The sequence below is a fragment of the Triticum aestivum genome, chromosome 6B (assembly GCF_018294505.1).
Source record: "Triticum aestivum cultivar Chinese Spring chromosome 6B, IWGSC CS RefSeq v2.1, whole genome shotgun sequence".
In the NCBI taxonomy this organism is placed as follows: domain Eukaryota; kingdom Viridiplantae; phylum Streptophyta; class Magnoliopsida; order Poales; family Poaceae; genus Triticum; species Triticum aestivum.
This window is the reverse complement of record NC_057810.1, coordinates 137,460,354-137,479,822: the sequence shown is the minus strand read 5'-3', so window position 1 is coordinate 137,479,822 and position 19,469 is coordinate 137,460,354. Positions and strand designations below refer to the sequence as shown.

At 44.2% G+C, this 19,469-nt stretch overlaps 1 protein-coding gene and 1 pseudogene across 1 annotated transcript; one reads left to right on the top strand and one right to left on the bottom strand.

The window, feature by feature from the left end:
- Window positions 1–577: 577 nt before the first annotated feature.
- LOC123138964 (uncharacterized) lies at window positions 578–7,425 on the bottom strand. The gene is made up of 3 exons (XM_044558807.1): window positions 7,254–7,425; window positions 3,642–4,151; window positions 578–1,104 (listed from the first exon to the last, which is right to left on the bottom strand). The coding sequence occupies exons 1-3, from the start codon at window positions 7,423–7,425 to the stop codon at window positions 1,100–1,102; spliced, it is 687 nt and encodes a 228-aa protein (XP_044414742.1). The 3' UTR covers window positions 578–1,099.
- On the top strand, window positions 2,098–3,071 carry LOC123133766 (uncharacterized; annotated as a pseudogene).
- Window positions 7,426–19,469: the final 12,044 nt, after the last annotated feature.

Here is a 19,469-nt window from a genome sequence, read left to right as displayed (position 1 = left end):
ACGACCCGTGGTTCGCAGATTACTTGCTACAGGTAGGTAATGGGACCGAGGAAACTGATGAGGAAGGCAACATAAGGCTCCCCGAAGATATTTGTGTGCCGCCAACAGGAGACGGCGCTGACCTAGAGAAGCTAACCGACCATGTATTTCCTGCTCTAGACGACAACATGGTTGATCCAAATTACATGACATCTCGAGCGATCCTTTCCACCAAGAACGACAACGTTGATAAGATAAACACGCGCATGATAGAGCGCTTCCAGGGCGAAGAGAAGATCTACCACAGTTTTGATATTGCAGAGGATGATCCACACGACTATTATGCCCCCGAGTTCCTGAACAACCTGACTCCGAACAGGCTGCCTCCGCATGTGCTCAAACTGAAGATAAATTGCCCCGTTATACTGTTGAGAAACATTGATCCAGCTAATGGGTTGTGTAACGGCACAAGGCTTGTGGTCCGGGGTTTCCAGAGGAACGCCATCGACGCAGAAATCGTGCTAGGACAACAAGCTGGTAGGAGGGTGTTCCTTCCTCGGATACCTCTCTGCCCATCCGATGATGATATATTCCCTTTCAAGTTCAAGAGGAAGCAATTCCCTATTAGGCTCAGTTTTGCCATGACAATCAACAAGGCGCAAGGGCAGACCATCCCGCTTGTTGGGGTGTACCTACCGGACCCGATATTCTCTCACGGTCAGCTCTACGTCGGATTGTCTAGAGCCACCGCAAAGAGGAATATTAAGATTCTCGCCATCAAGGACAATGGCAAGGGTAAGGGTAAGGGCAAGGGCAAGGGCAAGGAACAAATCAAGAATTCAAATAAGCAAAAAGGATCTGTGCCCTTTTTAATGACCATGAAGAACATAGTCTACAAGGAAGTCCTTAGCACATGAATTTGCTGGATCAAATTATAGCAACTCAAGGTATAGTATGTTCAATTATGCATTATAACCACATAACTATATTAGATCTTAATGCACACTAACCTGAGTTTGTTACTGCGTAGTACTCAAGGGAGCATAGTCAGTTTTCAGAAACCATGATTAATCCTTTAGCGACATCTGCCCGTACTATACTTGCTCGAAGATGCACCTGTTTAAGCTGGAAATAACAAGAGATAGCGTGAAATTCCAAACAGATGCAGGAGGAAGAAGCTTGGACAGTGACTTGCTAAAGAAGAACAAAAACACTAAGGTATCATATTTCTTTCTAAGGCATATGCTTTTTAATATGGTAAATACCTGAGGCATGTAATATCATATAGCAATAAAAAAACTGGCTTAAACTTCAGTTGCATAGAATCTCTCGTTAGAAATTCATGGATTTGAAACTATGTTTCTGATATTTTATGAAAAACCCAAATTCAAGCTGAGTTTGCCATCAGTGAGCCCCTCAACATCTCTACTATCTCTATTATTGAAGTATTTAGCACACAGGTGTCCTTAATTTCTAACACGTTCTTAAACTTCAATCTGAGGCCTCAAGATTCATTGCAGACGGTGATTCCAAAGTGCCATGTACAGGATTAGAAAGATCAACCCTTAAGATATTCAGCAAGAGCATTGTGCTCACTGCTGAAAGAGTTATATTAGACTCTGAATACAAGCACCGCTAACCTACGAAATGGCAAGGACCTCGTAATGGAAGCTTTGGCCAATACCACTATAGCGCATTACTCTGAGCTCATTTGCGAAAACATGCAGACCCAGCTTTGCACTTTTTTTTTTACAATTGGTACATCAGTATGATTGTCATCATTAGAGAGTGATGACTTTTATGTCAGGTTACCTTTCATAAATCTGTATGATTCTCTCGTTCAGTTTTGCTTTGTTGTAATGCATTGTGTGTGTACGCGGGGGTACAATTCGAAATTTGATCAGGATTGGCATGTCGACTCTCCAGGAAAAGGAAGCTTAGCCTCTTTGACCACATTTTTTTTTCTTTTTTGCAAGTTTCAAGCCATGCCTTTCTGAATAGGAAGGACTAAAGTGGTTTATAGAAAAACTACTAAAACCCACTTTTCCTGTTGTACTAAAACCAAGTTTTACTTGTTCTGATCTTTGCACCGAGCAAGAATCGCGAGAGGAGGTGGCGAGGCACGACGGCGCCATGAGGACCCGCGTGTGCGCACGCGTCGGCACGCCGCAGGGCGTCGGGGCGCTGCTCCTCGTCGGGGGCGCGATCGTCGGCGCCGCCGTCGTCGCGTGGCGGCGCCACGGCGACAGTAAGGGCGCCAAGAAGGACCTCCGCGGCAAGGAGGACGGCGTTCTGGATGGCGGGGTCGTGGAGAAGGAGCAGCAGAAGTCTGATCAATCTGATGAGAATCTGGGCAGGGAGGTTAGAGAGGTTGAAGCTGATGGGTTGGATGGTAAGGAAGCAGAGGAGCTTCAAGAGATTCAGGAGCAGGTGGATGAAATTGTTGCTGATGAATTGGATAGCAAACCTACATATAATTTGGATCCAAACTCAAGCCAGGAAAGTGCCGAGATCATTAATGATCCGACAGTGAAGATGTGAAGAATCCTGACCAAAATTCAGTGAAGAGCTGCGTCGAGAATGAGGTCACACCAAATGCCACCGAAGGTGTGAAGAATTCCGATGAAAGCTCTCTTCCCATCAATAGCCCGGAGATCACCCATGAAGAACATATCGGGCACGGCCATGGCGGTGATCAACAGACCTCATCAACACAGATGACAACGCATCAGTCACAGATCTCAGAGCAACTGAAAGTGGATACCATGACCGAAACAACAACAGTGGAGAATGTGTCGAAGCAGAAACCGCCGGCACAGGAGCAGGTCGCGTCCATCAACTCACCTGCATGTCCTTCACTGCCAGCTCTGTTTAAACCAGCAGAGAAGAAGAGACCAGCAAACACGGGGTGGAATGAGACAGGGATGAAGCTTGGACAAGATGGCGGCAGCAAGAAGGCAGCAGCAAAGGGTGTAGCCGTGGTGACCATGGATCGTAGAGCTGTTTCAATGGCCATTCTCGCCATCATCTTTGCAGTGACCATTGGAGTAAACGTCGTCGTGCGCTTGTATTCCACTTTGCGAGCGGCATGATCATGTTCAGATGAACTTGCACCATGGTTGGGGCGAGCCATATGGTTTGTTCTCCGTGTGAAAAAAGCAGAGCTTCTTTGGTCAAGTGCGAATGCTGCAGTTGCCAGGGTCTGGTGTAGTTGCATGCACTGGTGAAAAATCCCAGAGTAAGAATAATAAGGCTGATGCTACCATGGCATTTTAGTTCGTCATTTGGTAGTAGTCCTGATGTAGGAACTAGGAACCAGTTCAGTGTGTCTAATTGTCTTCAAATCTTGAGAATATTCAAAAAAAAAGTTTTACTTGTTCTGCCCCTAAAAAAACTATACTTTTTTACGCTAACTAATTTCAGGTTGTTAGACCTTCAAACGAGTTTATGGAAACATAATTGGCTAAAATTCTGAATCCAAACAACCCCGAGAAAAAGTTGTATCCTCATCTCACAAAATAAACAACTTAATCCTAACCGTATACATATTACTACTCATCTAGCAAGCCTTCAAACTGTGTACATCCAACACAGCTACCAATGCAGAACGTGGAGGGAGAGGGGGGAGCCGACAGTGACAAGGTAAGAAGATCCGTGGGCACCTTGATTCTGACGCAGAGGGAGGGGAGCAGAGCTCGGTGGCGAAGAGAAGCCGTCGGCGTCGTCGTGCACCACGGAATCCACTCCTGCTCGATCTCTGCCCATCTGGGCGAGCATGGCTTGCTGCAGGGTCTCCTCGTGCTGCACGTCGTGCGCCTGTCGCCGGGCGTTGCCACCAGAAGATTCCGACCGGTGGCACCGTCGCAGCGGAGCGGCGCGGGGTGGGGGACGCCGGGCAGGGGCGCCGCGCGGTGGATGCCGCCGCCCAGACTGCGCGCGCGTCCGCGAGAGCGCTGCCCCCCAGATCTCGCCGGAGTAGTGCCAGACAGCAGGGAGTGATGGGGGCGGGTGTGGGAGGCTCGCGACGGCGCAGCCAGCGGTAGGGATGGTGCGGAGGCGGGGGGGGGGGGGGGGGTGGGTGCTGGGATGGGTGCCTTGCACCACACGGTGTGCGGATGCGCGCCGTGATGCGCCGGCAGCTGCACAGGGGATGAGGGGAGCTGGGTGGCTAGCTGAAGGGGAAAGGGGTGAGCCATGAGGAGAAAGTGAGACTGAGAGTCACCGATGTAGAATAGTTTTCTGTCGCAAGGCTCTATATTATATATATATATATATATATATATATATATATATATATATATATATATATATATATATATATATATATATTGGAGTAGCATATACTCACATTGTCCCAAAATAAATGTCCAATCTTAGTACAATTTTGTATTAAAGTTAGTATTCTCTCTGTTCGAAAATACTTGTCATCAAAATGGATAAAAGAGGATTTATCTAGACGTATTTTAGTTCTAGATGCATCTCTTTTTATTCATTTTGAAGACAAGTATTTTCGGATGGAGGGAGTATAAAATTGAGACATTTATTTTGGGTCAATGGAATAGAACCGAGGTATTTAGACGGTTGTCAGGGCTATCAAAAATCTTAGATGTAGGCTTTTTAACATTTTATTTTGCATGTTGCATATGTATTATGATACTGCTCCCTGGAAAAAAATTATACCTCTATTTAAATCATAGTTGTATATATGAATTCCAGGAAGTTCAGAGGTGTCCAAAAAACATTTTCGTAGGTATGCATTCAGGCATATAATACTTACTAACACAGAGATAATCTTGATATATAGAATTGACTAATGATAATTGATACAGACATAGTTGACATAGTCGTTCATTATGATGGACATGAACGCATTGGGGGATACCCAGGTGCTGAAATATATAGAGAGGTCACCTTCATGGATATGTGGTATGTGTAGTTTGGTATATAATAGTTTCAACTCTTTTATACCAAGTAATCGAAATTAATTCAAAAAATCCTTGACATGGTTACCATTTTCAAATATTCCAAATTGTAGGGGCAAACTCATAGTTGTTGGGATTTGGGGTGGCAACTTGATTCAGAACTCATATAGGTGGTCAACAACTAAAGGCGGTAAATCTATTGTCCTTGCCACTATGCTTTGTCAGGATTGCATATGTATTGCATATTCTAAGAAAGTGTATTGTTATGTCGACCTAAATATTTTTTTAACTTGGCAATAGGAAATCTGGAAACTTCAAATTACACCACGCTTGCATTCAACCCGGATCATACTGCAGCAGCGCACTTAATGGTGAGTAGTTATGACTTATTATCAACTAAGTACAAATCAATTACTTATGACTGTTATTAATATATGTAGACAAAGTTTAAATATTATTAAATGCAACATTTATAATATTTTTTTTACAAATATTCGCTAGAAAATAATAGGTGGGTTGATTGATATGAAGTTTGTTCAGCAATTTATTCAGTGGAGGTGGGCTTTCCTAGCAAGCGAGTTGTCTACAAAGGATCCCGACACAGAATGTATACAAAGAAAGTTCGCCGCATATAGTACAGATAGTAGACATTGGTTATGTCTATTACGCATGATTGTGTGTTTCAATTTGCAAGTGTAGTTATCACGTACTTGGGTTGTATCTGTTTCGTCACGTTTGTTTGTATCTATAGTGTTTTAAGGGGTGTACTAATTTCACGGATGATTTAGTTATTATCTACATTTAAAAACAAGTTTGTCCATGTTCATAGATTTTGAATTACCTTTGACATTGTTCTTTTGTCGAAATATATTCCATAAAAAGCACTCATTTAAAATATCCAAGTCCATGCTATGACTTTGTCGAGTAATCTTTTCACATCATACTTCGTGTGTCCGTGGCAACGCACGGGCATTCAACTAGTTTTTTTTTTTAGAAAAGGAGGATGACGGGCATTCAACTAGTACACACTAAAGCACTTAATAAACTAGATCAGGTACTGTAGCAACATGTCCTTTTTTAACAGACGGTGAGAGCAGCGAAGCGAACTATAGGTATGCAGTTTCTGATGCTCTTCCCATCGGCGCGCTTATTCTTTCTGTTTCCGATTACTTTGTGCCTACCTTTCCCACTGCTACACTTATTTCTTTTTATTCATTTCTGTCTCTGTAAAAATTATTTCATAGTAAAGTCGACTCAAGTATTTCATCCTAATCCGACAAATAGCCCACAAACATGAATAGTTTTCCACCCTGCTTTCTTACCAGGCTAGACTGTGAGAATACTACAGAGAGGATATCTCTAAATCAAGTGGCACGTCCACTAGAGAAAACCGCATGTACACCTTCTTTTGCCTTCTTTTCGTGTCACCATTTCTTATACTAAGATGGGCCTAAGTTATTTAAAATTTGATAATTTCCTGTGTATTTATAAGTTCATACAGATAAGATTATTGTATCTATTTCTTCCTAGACAGAAAATACATCTTCTGACTTTTATACTTTTCCATAGCTTCACACACACACAAGCAATATAGTTTTTAATCATCCAGATTTACCATGAATCTCAGCAATCAGCCTTTTAAAGAGGTGTTCATGAGTGTACAGCTGCACACAAGGATTTGTGCCATGTGGCACTATCCATTTACCATTGAGTCCCTTTCTCCGTTGGGCAGGCAACCAGCCGAGCCTATTCTCGCTGGTATAAATCAAATACTTGCTTGACACTGAAATTAAACCAGTCATCCACAGGACCAGTGAAGGAACAAAAGTTATTTCTTCTTTTCCAGACCATTGGGAAGCTGTCTAGGTATCCAGACTTAGCAGATAAAAGGAACACTCTGTATGCAAACAGTGTTCCGCACTGTTTTACAATCACATCTAATGACAGTTCCAAGCGACCAAAGAATCACAATATCTATGAAAAGTTTTCCTCTGTATCTCGAGCAGATCCAGTTGTAGAACCAATATTGAGCCCCTATTGTGCACTTGATTACGTGCCATTTTCTACAGGCGCTTTGATACACGGCCAGTTAAAATGTTCAGGCGATTGATGACATCATAGTACCTTAAAGGCCGGTAAAAGGAGTTTCTAAGAAGCGCGAACGCTGTGAGAAGTAAGCTAGCCTAGGCAATATTTAGAAGATTTGTTTACTGAATTTTGTCTTCCTATCCATGCTAACTATTGCAATCCATAACTTCTATTACCTGACAACCGCTTTTCTATTGAAGGGGTAAATAGAAAACTAATGATTTGATCAACATTCTATTGAAGGAGTAGATCATCGATGCTTACGGCTGCGGGGCTCGTGGAGCCAGAAGAGGCTGTCGGCGCCAGCGACCTTGCCGTCTTTGTCCTGTCCAAAGGTATACAGATTCCTTGCCTTGCCTCCTGACCTCACCCATGAACTACATCCATCCCCAACTCCGCTCTTATCTCTTAACTCTTTTTCCAGTTCTGCTATCATGGAAGATGTTATATAGCGATGAGTTTTTCCCTCCTTTAAAAAATAGATGGATAAAAGATTTTAGTTCAGTTGATGGTGCACTGTGAATACTTTGAGCATGAAGCCGATCCATATTTAAAAAAATGGTTTGGTGTGTTCTATTTAGATGTTTATGTGACAAGAATTCTTTCTTTCACTATTCATGACTGATTACAACCGAACAGTAGCAAGGCTCACCCACCTATCATGACTCATTATATAGTTCATTTGTTTGAATACGAATCTGGAATTTGTAAACCACTGTGATAGCTAGAGCATAGTCAAGGTGTTGGTGTGTTACTATATGTATTGAAGAGAGAGAGGCGCAGTAGTAGATCCATGGTGTCTGTTGCTGTATTTATAGTCCATATGGGTGCATGACTAATGTGTCAACCATAAACTATTATTTGCAAAAGCAAGGAACATAAACAATAGGTTGTTGTATAGCTAGGTAAATTACTCTTTTCAGGTTCACCGTCATGTTTTATTAGAAATTACATTGTCTATGGATAGTGCATCTCAGGGGATCGCAGTGAAGATGCAAGGTTTGAAGAAATGCAAAATGATAAAATTCAGACGTTGGCATACAGAGAACTAACAGGAAAACATACACCGTCAATCATTCACCATAAGGACACAACAGGGCAGTAGCTGAGTGGAGAACTAATTAAATTGTTGCTCCTGGATTTCTGTTTTCCTATACTAGAGATGGGTCTTAGATAGTCTACTAGAGTAGCCACACAAACCAAGGGCTTTAATCCCTATAGCTATAAGATGACATCTGGTCTTTGACTTTTCCCTCTTTATGTGTGAATAGATTGTCTGATTGTGAAATGCATGTACTTCATTAAGAACTTATGGTTTAATTAGAACATTAACACTTTTGAGCCATGACCTGATCTTATATACTGCTGCAATCAAAGAGCAATAACCTAACATACTTTGAACTGAACCAATGTTGCTTGGTCAATAAGGATGATGGCTCCGTCTCCCACCCTCCCTCCCGACCCGCCTCCCCCGCCCTCTCCGGCGAACCCTAGACCCTCCTCCGGCGCCCCCAGCCAGTTACTCCACCCTCCCCGTCCACTAGTCCCGCGCTACATTCAAGCCGGCCAGGTTGCGCTCCGCAACCTCCTCCGCGTCCACGACGGCCCTGGCCTCGCTCTCCAGGAGGCGGTTTTTCGTCGCCACCACCTCCCGGTATCCTCCCCCGACTCAGCCTACTCCACGCCCCTGCTGGCACGCTTCTCCGGCACTCTGCTCCATCTCAACAAAACCTTCGTAGCAGCCTTTCTCCAGGCTTGCTGCGGCGGCAACGCCAGAGATTTCTTCGTCCACAAAATCAACGACCACTCTTACCGCTTCCATGTTACCTCCCCGGAGGTGGCGGCAATGCTTCTCGGGCACAAGGCTTCCTGCCGCCCGCCGGCATCCCTTTCCCTCGTCATTGAGCCTTTCGACATCAGCAGAGCCACCACCGTTGCTTCCCACCCTCTAAGTTACTCCGGTTGCCTCACCCTCGTCGGCCACCTCCTTCTTCGCCATGACTTGGGCTGCTCCTTCGCCTCCTTGGCCTAGTCGCGCCTCCGCTCGCACGTCACCCCGCCCCCCGGCGAACCTTGGCATGGTTGCCGCTCGGTTGCGCGTGTGATCCAGTTTCCCTTCGATCTCGACGCTGACACCTTCGCTCTCGTCCTGGCCCGCCTGTTTGGTGGAAACCACCGTGCCTTCAACGTCACCGTCGAGGACGTCGGCCGTTTCTCCTTCACTGTGGCCAGCAGTGCTGTGGCTTGCCTCATCGCCAGCTTCGACGATTTCCGGCGGCCCGGAATCCTCCTCCGCTTCCCGTGGCCTTTGGCGCCGGGGCCGCCTCCCGCTCCTGCGCTCCTGCCTCCGGATCACCTCCTCGTTCAGTCCCCCTAGCTCCGGCTGACGGTGTCCTCCCTGCTCCAACCAGAGTGCAGCTGCCTCTCCGTGGCTCCAAGGTACGCCTCGTTCGCCCCGGTATTTGCTTCCGCAACCTAATGCTGCATGATTATGACTTGGATGTTGCCTGTAATCCTAAAACTACACCTCCCACCCAACAAACCCAAGTTTGGATTGTAGTTCATCTGTTCAAGCCAATTATTCCTTCTCTTAAGCTAGTTGCTGATGCCTTAGACCACCTTTTCGCAAGTTCAAGCGTTTTTCACGTGCAAATTTTTCATTCTAGACTGTTCTGCACCTACGTTACCTCTCTAGTAGTTCGTGATCACATGATCTCACGCTCTCCGTGTGTGCCGTCTTTTTTTGAATTTCGCTTGTTTGCCTCGCAGGCAAAGGCTTGCGCTGAGCTTGAAAACACCTACTGACCCGACTACTCGAGTCAAACCACTATTCACAGCTCCGAACACGCAACAGGCCATAGAGTCGAATCCATCATCGGTCCGTTCTCCCTCCTTCTTGATCCAGGACACACAAAAGCCTCCACGCACGCCACCACCTCGCTCACGTCCACGTCCAAATCGCATGGCTCCCATGCATGTTCGGGCCCACAACCATGCTTGCACGATGATACAACGCCTTCCCATGTGCACCCGGCCCCAGCCGCATGCATGAACGGTTCCCATACCCTTGCCCGCCCCGAGACCGCTACCAGCGACGCAGTTGACCACACAGTACCGCCCTCCCCCCCACCGCATGCACATGTATCGACAAGCCCCGTCAACAACCCGCCCCAAACAGCTGACACCTTTTCGAATCTTGCATGCAACATCCCTTCGGCAGCGGCAACAAATCTGCCCGTCCTGCTCCGTATCTCCCCCATATCTTCGCCAGCACCCGCGTAGTCTCACCTGTCAATCTCCATGGCTCAACCCAAGAACAAAAAGCCTAACCCTAGCTAGCCCGTTCTCCGATCCCCTACACCCCCGCTACGACGCGCACCTACTCCACCACCACCCACAGCCTCTGACTGCTGGGGCCGCCAGCTTCTGCTCACCGCCCCCCCATCGGCCCCAACACACGCCCCGCCCCATAACCCCTCCCACGCTTCCTTTGCCCTCTCATCCAACGACGATGACGAGTGGAGCCCATCTGGTGGCCCCGTTGGGCTTTTTCCCGTGCTCCCCAACGGATCCTCGCCCACTCGCGCTTGCATCGCCACTGCCATGGGGCCTCGGCCCCCTCGTGACCCGCGCAATCCCTCCTCTCACATCGCCTGCGCGGACCAGGGCTTGGTCACGCACGCATGCGATTATCGCGTCACCTCCGCCCCGCTACAGTCTAATCCGCGCCCCGTCTGCCATGACTTGCCTCCTCCCATCGCTTCCCAAAGCATAGTAGATTCCCTCACCCTCTGCCATGCGCCGCGCCCCGCCTCGGCAAGCTACCCCTTGCCGCGATCCTACAGAGACGCCCTTCTCACCCCTCCCTCTCATCGTCCATATATACCCGCCCCCAGCTTCCTCTCCCTCACTCAGATACGCTGAAAGATCGTGGATGTCGCCTAGAGGGGGGGGGGGGTGAATAGGCGCTTTAAAATAATTATGGTTTAGGCTTGAACAAATGCTGAAAAAACCTAACGGTTAATTTATCAAGCACAAAACCTAAAACAACTAGGCTCACCTATGTGCACCAACAACTTATGCTAAGCAAGATAAGCAACTATGTGATAGCAAGATATATGACAAAGAACAATATGGCTATCACAAAGTAAAGTGCATAAGTAAAGGGCTCGGTTAAGAGATAACCGAGGCACGCGGAGACGACGATGTATCCCGAAGTTCACACCCTTGCGGATGCTAATCTCCGTTTGGAGTGGTGTGGAGGCACAATGCTCCCCAAGAAGCCACTAGGGCCACCGTAATCTCCTCACGCCCTCGCACAATGCAAGATGCCGTGATTCCACTAAGGGACCCTTGAGGGCGGTCACCGAACCCGTACAATTGGCAACCCTTGGGGGCGGTCACCGAACCCGTACACTTTGGCAACCCTTGGGGGCGGTCACTGGAACCCGTCAAATTGCTCGGGGCGATCTCCACAACCTAATTGGAGACCCCGACGCTTGCCCGGAGCTTTACACCACAATGATTGAGCTCCGAACACTACCAACTGTCTAGGGCGCCCAAGAACCCAAGATGAACAAGCTCAAGGGCACCAAGCACCCAAGAGTAATAAGCTTCTCAACTTGTAACTTCCACGTATCGCGTGGAGAACTCAAACCGATGCACCAAATGCAATGGCAAGGGCACACGGAGTGCCCAAGTCCTTCTCTCCCAAATCCCACCAAAGCAACTAATGCTAGGGAGGAAAATGAGAGGAAGAACGAAACAAGAACACGAAGAACTCCAAGATCTAGAACCAAGGGGTTACCCTCACTTAGAGGAGAAAGTAATTGGTGGAAACGTGGATCTAGATCTCCTCTCTCTTTTCCCTCAAAAACTAGCAAGAATCCATGGAGGAATTGAGAGTTAGCAAGCTCGGAGAAGGTCAACAATGGGGGAAGAACACGAGCTCAAAGGATAAGGTTCAATGGGGAAGAAGACCCCCTTTTATAGGTGGGGGAAAATCCAACCGTTATGCTCACAACCCGCACAGAGCGGTACTACCGCTCGTCCTCACGGTACTACCGCTAGGGATCGCGGTACTACTGCTTGCGGTACAAAAAAATAGTTCCGTACCTACCTCCGCAGGACTTGGGACGAGTTTTTTGGTCCGGAGCGGTACTACCGCTGTAGGAGCCGCGGTAGTACCGCTCTGGAGCGGTAGTAAAAAATTACATCCGCTCCAATTCGCGGTAGTACCGCTGCAGCCTTTTCAGAACACCAAAACTGCCACAACTTCTACAAACGGACTCCGAATTCGATGAAACCAAGTTTGTTGGAAAGCTAGCGACAAGGGCTAACACAATCTTGAAAGAAATATCAATAAGAAGCAAAACAGAAAAGGCCCAAAGTAAAATGGTGAGAACCCTTCCTCGGATAAGACCGGTAAAACCTCCAACACCGAAAACATCATAGAAGACGCATGGGAACTCCATTTTCGATGAACTCAAGCTTGTCATCAAGATGACCATAAGCTCTAAGACTCACAAATAGAACCAAACAAGAACCAAGAAACTGATGCAAGAATGCAATGGTTTGAGCTCTCTACTAACGATACGATCAAGCTACCAACTTGAGAGCCCCCCTTGATAGTACGGCAAACGATCCTATAACCCGGTCTCCCAACTACCACCACGAGACCGGTAAAATAGAAAACCTATCAAGGGCAAACCTTTGCCTTGCACATGGTACACTTGAGCTAGATGATGACGATCCTGACTCCCTCAAGTTGGACCACCTTTCTTGATTGCGTTGGCTCGATGAAGACAAGATGATTGCTCCCTCATAGTCCACTATGGGTGAGCGACTCTTCGGCACATCTTCACAAGTCCATTGACACCACAAAGGATGGCAAGATTCAAACTTGATTGCTCCCCCATACTCCATTATGGGTGAGCCACTCTTTGTGTTGCTCCACTTGAACTTGCACATTGCAAACTTGATGACGATCACCACTTGATGTCATCCTCCATGGGTTGTATGGGATCTTCCTCTTGACGCAAGACCATGGAAACATACCTAACCCCACAAAGAACTCTCATGTAGACCATGGGTTAGTACACAAAGCGTAATGGACAATGCTTACCATACCATGGGAACACTTGGTCCCACTCGGTACATCTTCTATGCTTTGTGAGTTGATCAACTTGATTCACTCTTGACTTAGTCTTGATCAACCTTGAATGTTTCAAACTCTCTTAATTTGGATGATGTCTTGAAGGTAAATATGAATGATCACACAATCTTCTTCTTCAAGACATGCTTGCAATAAGCTCAACACTCACATGACCAATCTTTGGATAATTCCTTAATAGCACCTTGGTCAACTCATAAACTCCTTGAAACCAACACATGGACTTCAAGAAAAGCCTATGGACAAAACCTTCAAATATAACTCAAGGCAACCATTAGTCCATAGAGATTGTCATCAATTACCAAAACCAAACATGGGGGCGTCGCATGTTCTTTCAATCTCCCCCATTTTGGTAATTGATGAGAATCACTTTCAAGAGAGTTTATATAAGGAATTATGCATCACCATGCAATGCAACAACCAATAGTGCATGCGAATGAGATGCAAATGCTAAGGAACAAAACCAAAGCAAGAGGAGACAACTCTCTAAACTTCTTCACAAAACTCTCTGAAACTTCTCCCCCATTGGCATCGATTGCCAAAATGGGCTAAAAGCTTAGAAGGCCAATATAAAATTTGTTCCTCCATAAATTGTGTATTTCTCAACAAGAGAGTGAATGCAATACACATATCCAACGATAAATACTTGGAGGAATACAAACTATATTGAGGCCCAAAGATTGCAAAAGGAAGATATGCCACAAAGACATAACAAAGAGAGAAACAAGCAATCAAAAGATACCAATTGAAGCAAGCTATCAAAAGATACCAATTGAAGAAACTAGGCCAATGATCCTACGAGCCACATGAATAAAGGATATTATGATAAGAGCAGAGCAGTGTTCTAAAGAAACTAGAGAAGCTCCCCATGATTTGTGCACATCAAGATTTTTTTTATTTGGATACAAAGTGCACAAAATAGGATCATAGCTCCCCCAAAATCAATAGAAACTTACAACAAGTGAATAGAGCATATAGGAAACTAAGCCTAGTACTTGCAACAAACACATGGTTGAGCAACAAGTAAGAGAGGCAACTTAAGAGTGGGCTCAACCGAAAAGATGTGTGTGAGTCAAGGCAATGCACTTGAGAAGACTAATGTACAGAAGAGCATTAAGCATCAATAAAGTCTTGAAAGAATGAGGCACATGGTGCAAGGCCTATCATTTCCACGCACAACTAGCAAATGGGTTCACAAGCTTACTAATAAGCATATAGAGAACCTATGCTTGTGACAACCCGCGGTGAAGATAGAAGATGAAAGGCCCATCAAGACGAGGGATACCAATTAAGATGGCAAAAACCTCGTAAAGATAAGCATGAGGAAAATAATCTTCACCACACAAGAGCGCATCAAGATGCAACGATAGAAGACACGCGCTCAAGGCAAAAGCTTTCATGGAGCCACCAAAGAAATAACATAAGAAAGACAAGGTGGACGTGAAAGAAAGGATATCATCTAGATATGCAACTTCTCTCAAGTGTATAAGATTCTAGGTAGACGAAATCATGATGATATATGTATCTACAAAAAAGGATGTACACCCGAAATAGTTATAACACGAAGGAACATGATATCCAAAAGGAAGTCATACATATACCAATTAGATATTTGCTTGGAAGCATAGCACATGGCTAGATATGGTCTTACAGTATAAAAATGAATTCCTACCACACACCCATCAAAGACATCACAACTAGCAACATGAGATCATCGTTGAGATGCTTTGAGAAAGGAAACAAGTATCACAAGATGGAATGAAAATCATGCTAAGATGCAACCTACACAAGGTTGAATGCAAGAAAAGAATGCATGAAGAGATACTTGTTACCGAGATATCATTGGAAGGATGTAGTAGATACCAAGTGAAGGTAGATAGTAGTTCATTGATCATCCTAGCTTGACTCCAATGAGCACATAGTGACGACACCTTCCTTGTGAGTGAGCCGAGCCTCCAATGCATCTCCAAATGTTCCTAGAAGAACAACACAAACTAAACGGTACCCAAACTCATCGGGACCAAATAGTTAGAAACACCAATACATAGGACAAACTCCACATAAATATGTGCATATAGATATGAAAATGAATTTCATGCACATCTCATCCAAATTGAGACTAGGTGGAGTTTCCCCTATATATTGAGTTAAAGAAAGAAAGCAAGCCAAATAAAATACATGAAGCAAACATGCATGCTCAAGATTTTCAAAACCCGAAACCAAAAGACAAAGAAATGCCAAGTGAAAAGGATACCAAATGGATAAATCATCACTTGGAAGATATCATTAAAGATACATCAAGGAATGAGATATCCATTGATACACACTAAACTAAAGATGTCAAACTCCCAAAGAGAGGATGGTTCCAAACAAACCAAGCTCTCAACAAAGTTTCATGATGGCACAAAGTACCAAAAAGAAATGGCTTGCCTTCCACCAAAACACACTTGATAAGGATCACAAGAAGAGTGTTCTAAAGAAAATAGGATAGCTCCCCCATGAGTTGTGTATTATATAGGATTTGCATTTGAATACAAAATGCACAAGGTGGGATCACCACTTTCACTATATCTAAAAAACACTAGACAGGAACAAGAAATAAACAAGATCCACAAGTGGTAGGGAAGACAATGGGAGTTGACACAAACCTTGGCAAGAGAAAAGGCAAATAAAGAACAAAACCAAAGTAAAGATGATCAACAAATTCTACCACACATAAGAGACTACCAATTGTCAAAGACAAGAAGTATTTGAAAATAAATCCCGGTTGTAGATAACAAGGACATCCAACATCATCTTCACAACAAACACAAGCAAATTGCCACTTGTAGAGCTAACATGTCACCTAGGAACAATATAATTTACAATATCAATTCTAGGAGACACTATCTCAAATGTACACATTTTCTAGGCTTGTAATATGCACATAGCATATTACTCCCCCGTAATGTGATACCAATAAGAACTTAACAAGAGGCAATAAGAGGATCCAACACGAGATAATCAATGGAATTTTTAGAATTTGAATTTCTCATGAGAGATATATCACCAAGCGACTAGATAATCTTGAAATATCAATACTAGATGGTATTCCTCATGTACACACATTTATAGGATTGTGAGGTGCACAAAGCACATCACTCCCCAAACATGGGATGTTCCATTAATCTCTCACACGAGCCAACTAGGATACACACAAGAAGCAAAAAGGCTCAACGCACGACACACACGTACATGATGTGCAAACCAATACACAAATACTTGATTGCTCAAGATAAGCAAGTTGGAAGCACAACATATACAAACACATGCAAGGAACAAAACCAACACATGCATGGGGGAAAGTAACTTTCAACGTAAACAATTTAAGTACAAGTTACCGCAAGGAGGCACATTGGATATAAGATAGAAACTTGATAATCCAATTGACTTGGCTTGAGACAATTAGAATGATTAAGTCCCCTTAATTCTTCATAATGTAGCCAAGTCTCCAATGCCCTCCAACAACACCTATTGATCAAGTTTGAGATTGTTGGTTCCCAACCAAGTTGGGTCCTAAGAGGCTAGTCACAATAGGCTTGGCAACCCAAATGGTTCTTTTCTTGACACCACTTTGAGTACCAACAAACTTGGAAAACACATTGCCAACCTTATCCTTCCCAAGAGAATAGATATCATCAATAGTGGTTGGGTTGGATAAGTTACCACTAGTGCATGAAGAAGCGACATGGCCTTTCTCACGACATAAGTAGCAACGTCTACTCTTTACTTTCTTCTCACTTGATTTCTCAACTTGAGAAGCATTAGCTCGAGTTTTCTTGGGAAGAGGCCCTTCTTCAACTTGAAGTTGAGCATGAAAGTGAACTTGTGGCCGCTTCCCTTGTTGCTTGTCACTAATGGGCTTCTTCTTCAATGGGCAAGATCTAACATGATGCCCTTCGACTTTGCACTTGAAGCAAACAATCTTGGCCGAATTCTTGACTTGTTCTTGGCCCTTCTTCTTGTTCAACTTGGACTTCTTCATCTTGTTGGAGTTGAATCCAAGTCCACCTTTTTCATTGGGGGATTTTTGCACACTCAAGATATTGTTGAGTGTGGCCTTCCCTTCATGACACTTTTCCAAGTCTTTCTTCAAAGAAGTGACTTGGGCCTTGAGCTCTTTGATTTCCTCTACATGGTTAGTCTCAACACAAGTACTAGAGGAAGTATAAGCTTCATCGTTAGAGCAACAAGGCAAGGAAAGCAATTCATCACAAGATGTACCAACATTGTGAGTAGATGAATTACAAGGACTAGCACATGGCAATATACTATTTTGACTAGAAGTAGTGCTAGTATCCACATGAGGCTCACTAGATGTTACCTTAGCAATCATGGCCTCATGAGATATCCTTAGCACACTATGGGATACTAGAAGATCATCATGAGAGCTTGAGAGCTTTTCATGACTTTCTTCCAATTTCCCATAATTGCTAGATAGCACCTCAAGTTGAGCCTGTAGCTCAACATTCTCCTTCAAAATGGATGCTTCACAAGTAATAGAATTAGTAGCACAAGCATCATCATTAACAACAAGAGGAGAAGGAAACTTGGCAAGCTCTTTTAAATAAGAAGCTTCAAGTTGGGCATGAGACTCGGTGAGTTTGATGAGCTCACCCTTGATGACCCTTGATCCATTTTCGAGGTGCTCAAAATCCTCAAGGAGTCTAGCATGAGCAACTTCAAGCTTAGCATTTTTAGTTTCAAAAACATTGGCCACCTCAAGGGCTCTATCAGTAGATTCCTTCACTCTAGACAATTCTAGAGCAAAAGTCTCCTCAAGAGATTCCTTGGTGGTTCGTTCAAGTTCAATAGCTTGAGAGAGGTCCACAATCTCATTAGCGTAATCACACCCATGACCTTCCATTTTATCAATGGTGACCTCATGCTCCTCAAGACGAGATTCCAACTCATCAATATATTTCTTGCTCTCAATAGCAATGGACATAATTTCCATGAAGTTGGAACGAGCAATTTTATTTTTATGAAGAGCTTTAAAAACCATTCCCCCCTTAATTTTTAAGGAGGCAACATTATCATTCTCTTCATCATTATCCTCATCATCATTAGCATCAACATCATCATCAAGAGACATATTGGGGGTACAAAGTAGGAGATACCTTTGACGCCTTAGCCATAAGGCAAAACGCAATAGATGATGATGTAGGATCCCTTGAGGCACCATTAAGCACCACATCTTGTTCCATGGAGTGTTCGGTTTCCTCTACATTGTTAGCACAACAATTCGAGGAAATAGATGCATTTTTATCATGGCAACAAGACATAGCAAGCATATCATCATGATATTTAGTCAAGCAATTTCTACATGATATGCAAGGACTATCAACACAAGCATGTAAAACATTTGGAGTGCTCGAAGTGTTAAAGCCCAAAGAGGGAGCATTGCAATAATATAGTGATGAAGGATCATCCACAATCAGCATACTATCATCATTGCAATGACCAACACTACTCACCATATCATTACCTTGTGGCAAACCACATGTAGGTGAAGTAGAAGAAGTTGAGAAGACTATATGACCGGAGGTGGAGGGAGAACAACCATCCCCACAAATCTTGGACACACCATATTTATCTTGAAGCTTTGTCCATAACTCATGAGCATCCTGGAATGGCATGAGTTGAAATATAACTACATTGCTCAAAGCATCGAAAAGCACATTAGAGGCTTGAGCATTTAGATAAGAGTTTTTCTCATCCTCTAAAGATAATCTTTGGGGATCCTTTGGAGGAGAAAAACCCATATCTACAATTCTCTCTAAATTTGGGTCCATGACCCTAAAGAGATTAAGCATGCGAATTACCCAAACATCAAAATTTGTGCCATCGAAACTAAGAGTGTCAGAGAATCCTAATCCTCTAGTAGACATCTTTACTCTCTAGGCGGTTAAGCCCAACAAAGAGAGACGAGGCTCTGATACCAATTGAAAGATCGTGGATGTCGCCTAGAGGGGGGTGAATAGGCGCTTTAAAATAATTATGGTTTAGGCTTGAACAAATGCTGAAAAAACCTAACGGTTAATTTATCAAGCACAAAACCTAAAACAACTAGGCTCACCTATGTGCACCAACAACTTATGCTAAGCAAGATAAGCAACTATGTGATAGCAAGATATATGACAAAGAACAATATGGCTATCACAAAGTAAAGTGCATAAGTAAAGGGCTCGGGTAAGAGATAACCGAGGCACGCGGAGACGACGATGTATCCCGAAGTTCACACCCTTGCGGATGCTAATCTCCGTTTG

Excerpts from the sequence above, each read along its gene's own strand:
- LOC123138964 (XM_044558807.1), bottom strand. The coding sequence starts at position 7,425 with ATGATAGCAGAACTGGAAAAAGAGTTAAGAGATAAGAGCGGAGTTGGG. Across the intron at positions 4,152-7,253 it reads GCTCCACGAGCCCCGCAGCC|CTAGCCACCCAGCTCCCCTC; the intron begins GTAAGCATCGAT and ends TTTCCCCTTCAG.